Source organism: Molossus molossus, unplaced genomic scaffold (genome assembly GCF_014108415.1).
Source record: "Molossus molossus isolate mMolMol1 unplaced genomic scaffold, mMolMol1.p scaffold_m16_p_17, whole genome shotgun sequence".
In the NCBI taxonomy this organism is placed as follows: domain Eukaryota; kingdom Metazoa; phylum Chordata; class Mammalia; order Chiroptera; family Molossidae; genus Molossus; species Molossus molossus.
This window is the reverse complement of record NW_023425352.1, coordinates 26,299,914-26,308,129: the sequence shown is the minus strand read 5'-3', so window position 1 is coordinate 26,308,129 and position 8,216 is coordinate 26,299,914. Positions and strand designations below refer to the sequence as shown.

The 8,216-nt window shown below is 50.6% G+C and overlaps 1 protein-coding gene across 2 annotated transcripts; it reads right to left on the bottom strand.

Moving 5' to 3' along the window:
* Nucleotides 1-685: 685 nt before the first annotated feature.
* FRAT2 (FRAT regulator of WNT signaling pathway 2) lies at nt 686-8,216 on the bottom strand. 2 transcript variants are annotated; one of them, XM_036265252.1, is made up of 4 exons: nt 6,823-8,216; nt 5,533-5,631; nt 2,796-2,894; nt 686-726 (listed from the first exon to the last, which is right to left on the bottom strand). In XM_036265252.1, the coding sequence occupies exon 1, from the start codon at nt 8,024-8,026 to the stop codon at nt 7,340-7,342; it is 687 nt and encodes a 228-aa protein (XP_036121145.1). In that variant the 5' UTR covers nt 8,027-8,216; the 3' UTR covers nt 686-726; nt 2,796-2,894; nt 5,533-5,631; nt 6,823-7,339. The 2 variants fall into 2 exon arrangements, with proteins under 2 accessions (XP_036121145.1, XP_036121146.1); XM_036265253.1 differs by lacking the exon at nt 5,533-5,631.

Genomic DNA, 8,216 nt, shown 5'->3' with positions numbered 1-8,216 from the left:
GAGAAACTGAAGGGAAGAAGCCATAAAAGACAGGCTCCTTGAGGTTGGAAGGGATGGGATTCCCAGGGCTGGATAGGTTTAAAGGGCAGGGTTCAGCCCTGGCTGGTTTGGCCCAGCGGTTAGAGCGTCGGCCTGCAGTCCACAGAGGCCCAGGTTCGGTTCCTGCTAAGGGCACGTACCTCGGTTGCACTTTGTCCCCAGCCCTGGTTGGTCGTGCGGTTGGCAGCCACTCGATGTGTCCCTTTCACGTTGACGTTTCTCTCTCTCTTCCTCTCTCTCCCTCCCACTCTACCCGCACAAAAAATGGAAAAATGTCCTCAGGTGAGGATTAAAAAAAAGGGCAGGGTTCAGAGCGATGGTAGGAGTGAATGCCCCACGTGACAGCATCTTATATCACAAAGTGTCATACCACAGCAAGGCCTGGGACCTGCTGGTTGGTTTTTAAAACAACCTTGTATAACTCTTCATCCCTGGGATGGTTATGTTTCTGTTATTATTATATGAATTAATCTTGCTTCTCTGTACCTTATACTGCAACAGAATAAAAACTAAATCTGAGCCCAGCTGGTGTGGCTCAGTGGATTGAATGTTGTCCCGTGGACTGAGAGATCCTGGTTCGATTCCTGGTCAGGGCACATGCCAGGGTTGCAGGCTTGATCCCCAGTAGAGGGTGTGCAGGAGCAGCCGATGGGTGGTTCTCTCTCACACTGATGTTTCTATCTCTCTCTAGAAAAAGAAAGAGGGAAAAAAAAAACAAAAAACAACGAAATCTAATACCAAGGAATTTAACTGCTCTCCCTTATCAATTTAACTGACTCATAGGAAGTAAAATTCACAACCCCCAACTGATAAGCTATCTAGGCAGTTTAGTTTGTTTGACTTATTGACTTGGGTGGGTTAAAAAAGTCACAAGCTGGTTATCTCACCTTGTTACCTTTGCCCTGCCTTTTGCCCATTTCTTTCTTACTGTCTAAATCAGATTCCATAGCCTAATGTGGGTGAAAAATGGTTTCCTAGGTTTTCTTGAAAATCTTCCCCAGACACAGGAGTCAAAATCACCTTTGTCCAGATACATCATAAATTGTACTTTTCTTAAGGTGAGTTAAGGAGGGGAAGAACTCAGAGTACAGATGTTCAAAACACACCACTTAATGGTGTGGTAAAGGGGAGGTGAATAACTTCAGGACTCAAAAAAGACAATGAAGCCCTGACTGAGTGTGGCTCCTTGGTTCGGCTTCATCCAGTACACCTAAAGATTGCTGGTTTGATTCAAGTCAGGGCACATGCCCGGGTTTCAAAGCTCCATCCGGTCGGGGGGGGGGGGGGGGCTGATCCATGTTTCTCTCTCTCTTTAAAAATCAATAAAAATATTTTAAAATTTTAACAAAAGACAATGAAACAAGGCCTTATTTTAAATACACTAGACCTGCCCAGCCGGTGTGGCTCAGTGGTTGAGCATCAACTCATGCACCAAGAGGTCACCAGTTCGATTCCCAATCAGGGCACATGCCCAGGTTGTGGGATCCATCCCCAGTGGGGGGCATTCAGGAGGCAGCCAACTGATTGATGTTCTCTCTCATCAATGTTTCCATCTCTCCTTTTCCCTCTCTCTTTAAAATCAATAAAGAAAAAATTTTTTTAATACCCTAGACCTGACCACAGAGGATATACAAAAAGATAACATAGATAGATATAGCTCTGTGTTTGTGCTCGTGAGTGTGCAGATACACTCTCATACCCATCATCTCTCGGTTCATCTTCCAGCCTCCCTTGGTTTCTCTGCTCTCACTTTCTGTCTGAACCTTTTATTTCATCTTCTTCCTCCCACATAGATTTGATGAGCTGGTCTTTGTAAAGTACTTAGTGCAGAGACTGGCACAAGGTAAGCACTCAGTACATTAGCTGGTGTTATTATTACTTCCCAACTAACAGCATTTCCAAGGCTCAATCCACCCCTCTTAGCTCTGAATGCCAAATCTTTAATCTTCAACCCAATCTCTCTCCAAATTATAGTCATTTATGAGACATTAGGCTGCTGATCCCAATAACTTCCCACATAAAACTCCCCAACAACCTCCAATGCCCCATCCGTCACACACACACACACCATTTCCCTATTGCTCTGGTCCTTCTGGGCTCAAGACTTGCAGAATGTTACCAGGAAAATCCTGGCCTCAGCCTCTTCAGAAGATGGAGTTGTCTCAACTCTGCCCACACCCATGCCCCTAGTTCTGTGCCTCTCTGAGCCAAGGGGTTAAAGATATCCCAGCCACAATCATTCCTGGGCCAGCTACTAGGAAGATGCTATCATCCCAAGCTGCAACACCTTGGAAAGGACCATTGCTTCTTTGACAGATCCTTCCCCAAGCCCAGGCCTAGGCTCTCTATAGCCTTTGCAAATGGCTGATCAGTAGCAGGGGCTGGCGTAAAGGAAGAAAGGTTGTACATGGGCTCAGCCAGGTGGCAAGAGGATCACCCCAAGAGCCATGAGCAATAATTTCTAACTGTCCCTTTTGAAAAGCAACATCTTGTGAAAGGTACCTACAGAGTGCTTACTTATAACAGGGCTCAGTTCCCTTTCCCTAACTTCTCAGGTCCTATAGACTTTCCCTCCCTGTCTATAGTCACCATTCTAACTTCATCCTGGCCATCCTGCAGACCCACAGGACATCCGCACTGGGTGTGACCGTACCATCTTGGCTCTATGTCCTCACCTTACAGAGGACTTGAGGGTCTAAAAGAAGCAGCCAATATACCATTGGTTATCTGTGCTTCTCTTACACAATTCTTATTACCTTATATGAAGGTCTTGGCCCCAAGCTTGCTTGCGGATTCTTCCAGGATGTCTGAAACCTTGCCTCTTCCTGGATCCCCAGCTCTCTTCACATATGTGGCTGGTGTACAAGAAAAGTTTGAGAAAGGTGCAGCCGGTGTGGATCAATGGGTTGACCATCGTCCCATGGACTGAGAGGTCCTGGTTTGATTCCCAGTCAGGGCACATTCCTGAATTGCAGGCTTGTACCCAGTGGTGTGCGTGCAGGAGGCAGCCCATCTAGCTCTCTCCCCCTTCCTCTCTCTAAAAAATCAATTACAACATATTTTTTAAAAATTAAAAACAAAGAGAAGTTTGAGAATGGTGATGCTATTGTTATTTAGTGGATCAAAGTTTGTGCGATGCTCTTAAGAACTTTATTTTAATAAATCCAACATGGGAAAAAAATGTGTCAAGAAAGTCTCATGTAGCCCTGGCCGGTTTGGCTCAGTGGTTAGAGTGTCCGCCTGCGGTCCGGAGAGACCCGGGTTCGGTTCCCGCTAAGGGCATGTACTTCGGTTGCAGTTTGTCCCAGGCCCTGGTTGGTCGTGCGGGTGGCGACCACTCGATGTGTCCCTTTCACATCGATGTTTCCCTCTCTCTCTCTTCCTCTCTCTCCCTCCCACTCTGCCTGTACAAAAAATGGAAAAATGTCCTCGGATGAGGATTAAAAAAAAAGAAAAAAAAAAAAAGAAAGTCTCATGTAGCCCTGGCCGGTTTGGCTCAGCGGTTAGAGCATCGGCCTGCGGTCCAGAGACCCAGGTTCGGTTTCCGCTAGGGGCGTGTACCTTGGTTGCAGTTTGTCCCCGGCCCTGGTTGGGGTCGTGTGGGTGGCAGCCACTCGATGTGTCCCTTTCACGTCGATGTTTCTCTCTCTTTCTCTCTCCTTCCCACTCTATCTGAACAAAAAAAAAAAAAAAGAGGAAAAATGTCCTTGGGTGAGGATTTAAAAAAAAAAAGAAAGTCTCATGTAAAGGGTATAATGACTGGAAGATCCGGTTGAGGGAAAGAGATCCTAGAGCCAGACTGCTTGGGTTCAAAACCCAACTTCATCACTTAAACGATGGTAACTTCAGGCAAATCACTTAATCTCCTGGGCCTCCTGTCCTCATCTGTAACATGAAGAAAATAGTGCCTACCTCATGGCAAATAAAGCCACAACATAATGAGATGATCTAATGATTTAAAGCACCCAGAACAGTACCTGGCACATGTACGCTCAGTAAGTGCTACCCCCATTATGATGAAAGCAGAGTTTGGAAGGTGTGTGGAGCTGGCCTTCTGGAAGTTTAGGAAAAGGGGCTTATAGGGCACAGAAGCAAAAGGAAAAGTGACAGCCTGTGCTTATGCTGGAAGAGAAGGAGTGGCTGAAATATTAGTGAAGGCGAGTGGGGCACATTTAGGAGACAGATACAGGACCCCTGAGGAGGAAGGGCCAATGGTGGTGTCAAGAATTAACAGCTAGCCCTGGCTGGTTTGGCTCAGCGGTTAGAGCGTTGGCCTGCAGTCCAGAGAGACCTGGGTTTGGTTCCCGCTAAGGGCACGTACCTCGGTTACAGTTTGTCCCTGGCCCTGGCTGGGTCGTGCAGGAGGCAGCCACTCAATGTGTCCCTTTCACGTCGATGTTTCTCTCTCTCTCTCTCTTTCCCTCCCACTCTATCTGAACAAAAAATGAAAAATTGTCCTCGGGTGAGGTTAAAAAAAAAAAAAGAATTAACAGCTATATCCTCCTAGCCAGTGTGGCTCAGTTGGTTGAGCGTTGCCCCAGCACGTAAGTCATGGATTTGATTCCTGGTCAGGTCACAAGCCTGGCTTGAGGGCTCAATCTCTAGTAGGGGGCGTGCAGGAGGCAGCCAATCAATGTTTCTATCTCTCCCCTCTTTTTATTTTATTGTTTTTAATTTTTTTTAAGTTTTTTTAGAGAAAGGGAGAGAAATAGAAACATCAATGAGAGAGAACATCGATTGGCTGCCTCCTTCCAGGGATTTGGCCCACAACCTGGGCATGTGTCCTGACCAGGAACCAAACCAGTAACCTCTTGGTGCATGGGTCAATGACGCTCAACCACAGAGCCACACTGGCCGGGCTCTCCCTTCTTCTTTTTAAAATCATAAAAACATATTTAAAAAGAATTGGCAGCTACCATTTTTTGAGCACATAAGTATCCCAGATACCTCCAATCCTCATGTGACCCCTTCCAACTACCCAATTAAATATTAGTTTTACAAATGGCAAACCCATATGACACAGCTAGTAAGCAGCAGGGCTGACTCAAACTAAGTCATTGAGCCCTGGCTAGTTTGGCTCAGCGGTTAGTGTCAGCCCGCGGACCGGAGAGTCCCGGGTTTGGTTCCCGCTAACCGCATGTACCTCGGTTGCAGTTTGTCCCTGGCCCTGGTTGGGGTCCTGTGGGTGGCAACCACTCAATGTGTCTCACATCGATGTTTCTCTCTCTCTCCCTATCTGAAGATAAATGCAAAAAAAACAAAAGTCACTGAGCACTAGCCTTTCTCTACAGCCCCAGTGTGGGAGGGTGCTGGGCAGGTGGGCGTTAGCCGGGCTGTGCCAAGAACAGCTTCCTTGAAAAGGGCAAGGGAACAAGTAGGAAGGGGCTCCACGGGATTCCGTGACTGGGAAAGATGGGGCTGAGGGCAGGACAATGAGGAGGGGCCACTTCAGTTAACCCAACCCTGGCCTAGTAAAGCCAGGCATTTCCCTACCAAATAGGTTGCTGTCGCTGTAAAACCATTTCCTTTCTCACAGATGACGAATGGGTCAGTCTCTTCGGGGAAGAAAGGCTGGCTTTTCTTGTGCCTTCCCTATTTTACACACAAAAAACTCAGATGAAAACACTCCCTCAACCCCACTCCAGGCACAAGTCCCTTGGCCTCTGCCTCCAGCCTAGAAAGTGTTTCTGGAATATGTTCTTATTCCACTAAGGGGGTGGAACCCCATCTAGCAACTTTTAAAAACCTAAATCCAGTTTTCCGATCTTGTGTACCATTATCCCAGAAGCACTGAATTCCTGCAGGGCTGCCAGCATTCTGTGCAGAGCAAGGTCTCCCCAAGTACGCTCTTCATTATTAAATGTATTCTCAAGGTCTTTTCTTTCCCCCACCTCTCACCAAAAAGCCAAACCATGATCCAAAACAAAAAACAATTTATTCAGCAGACATTTTAATTAAGAAATCCTATAAATCAGGACCACCACAATTTCAGACACTCCGGTGCGAAGTGTACGTCAACAGCTACATCTGGAGGATGAACCAGCCATTGAATCTTTAAAAATGGGTTTAGCTACCTTGAAGTCTGGGGGCGGCACCTTACTTAAAGCGCCATCAAGTTTCACAAGGCAGAGAATCACATTTTAAAAACGGTTTCAGTCACTGACAAAGAGGAGTCGGTGGAAGGAGAAAACTGGGGGTGGGGGAGGGGGGAGGACCCACGGAGGCTCAGGCCCACGGATCCACAGAGGGGCCAGAACAGAGCAGAAAAACAGCCAGGGTTCTCATCCACCCGCTGCCGACACCAGACCGGGTGGATTAAGAAAGGCGGAATGGGAGGAGAGACTCCGGAGATTGTTTATGACTGTTTCTGAGAAAGCACATGGCATGGCCAAGAGTGGCCTCATGGGAAGAGGAGGAGTTCTGGAAAGAAGAAAGCAAAATAAAAAAATAACTCTCCCCACACGTCCCTTTCTGCCTGTCTCCTCCTCGGGAGATTCCCAAAAGGTAGGAAAGTACAGCCTGGGCTCTTCTTGGAGCAAGAGAAAGGAAGGACATGAGGGCGAGTTAGCTCTCCCAGGAACCCTACAGCCTTCCACGTATAGCAAACGGTGACCTTGAGCCACAGGTGGCAAGGTCAAGTCATTTAAAAGCCCAAATTCAACTCCAACTCTACCCACCTTCAAAATTCTCCACCTCCCTCCCACCCCCTAACTGGAGTTCACATCTCCCACATCGACCAGCTGCCAATTGGGTGGGAAAAAGGGGGCGATGCCGACCACCCACCATCAAGCTTTTACATTCTTCTCCCCTCTGGAATTTCTTCGCACAGCAATTGTAGCACCATTTTCACTAAGCTCCTCTACCGGAAAATAAAGAAAATGTATTCGTGTCATTAAGTTTTCAAGTATTGTTATAAAGCCCTCACGATTCCCGCCCCTTGGGACCCTATCTTGAAACAGTCCACGCACACGACGCCCCCAAGGGTTAAGGTCAGGTACAAATCGATAAAAGTAGCTGCCATAGTTCTCCCAGTTTATCCCAGGTCCTTGGCCCCAAGGTGGCCGGGGAAATTCTCACGCGGCACAGACGTGTCCAGGCCCGTGCTTTTATCTACGTTCAAGTTTCCCCGACCCTCCCGAGGGCGGTAACTTCTCGGTTTGAGGTCTCCCCCCCACTCGCCTCCCTGCTGCCTAGGCGGTCGCTCCCAGAACAGCAACAGCGGCTTCAGCTCAGGGCCGGAGAGGGCCGGACGCTGCTGGGTCTTCACAGCGGCCCCCTCTTCCTCCTTCAGGGCCCTCGGTCAGTGCAAGGCGCCCGAGGGCTGCAGGGCGACGGGGTCCGGTCCGCTGCAGCCGCCCCCAGTCCCGGAGGCGCCCACTGGGCCTGTGGCAGCAACCGCGGCGACAGCTCGCTGGAGCCTCCGCACGGCCTCCTTGATGAGGTTCCCCGAGTGCACGAGCTGTTGCAGGAGCCGGTGTGGGTCGTCGTCGTGGGTGCGCGCTCCGGCTGGGGGCCATCGTCGCTGCTGCAGGCTGCGGGAGGCGACAGCGCCACGCAACCATCCTCGCCTGCATGGCCCGGGCAGCGCCCTGGGGCCTGCGGCGAGTTCGGCCACAAAGTAAGGCGCAGCCCGGCCTCGCACACGGCCACGATCTCCGAGGGCGCAGCGAAGGGCCCCTGGGGGCGGCGGGCCCACCGCCTCGGGCGGCAGAAGCAGCGGCAGAACAGGGTGCCGGGCCTTGTCTGCCAGCGCCGCCGCCGGGGGCCGCAGCGGCGGCCCGGGGGGCGCGCACGGGGAAGCCGGGCTGTCCTGCGCCGCGTCCAGCTGCAGCGTCTCGCCGATCTGGGCCACCAGCAGGTCCACCTCGCCCGAGCCGCCCAGCGTCACCGACTGCTCCAGCAGGAGGAAGCTGCCGGCCTGCTCCTCCTCTTTCTCTCCCTCCGCTTCCTCGCCGGCTTCCTCTTCTTCCTCCCTCCGGCACGGCATGGCCCCCAGCCCGGGCACCAGAAGCTCTGTAGGCGTCGCTGGCAGCTCTGCGGGCCGCGGCGGCGTCGGGTGTGGTGTTGAAGCCGGGGCCGGGCCGGGCAAACGCGAAAGCTGGAGACCCGCAGGCACTCGAGCCGCTCGCTGCAGCCCCAGTAGCCGGAATCCTACCGGCTCCGGTTGATTTGTAAAC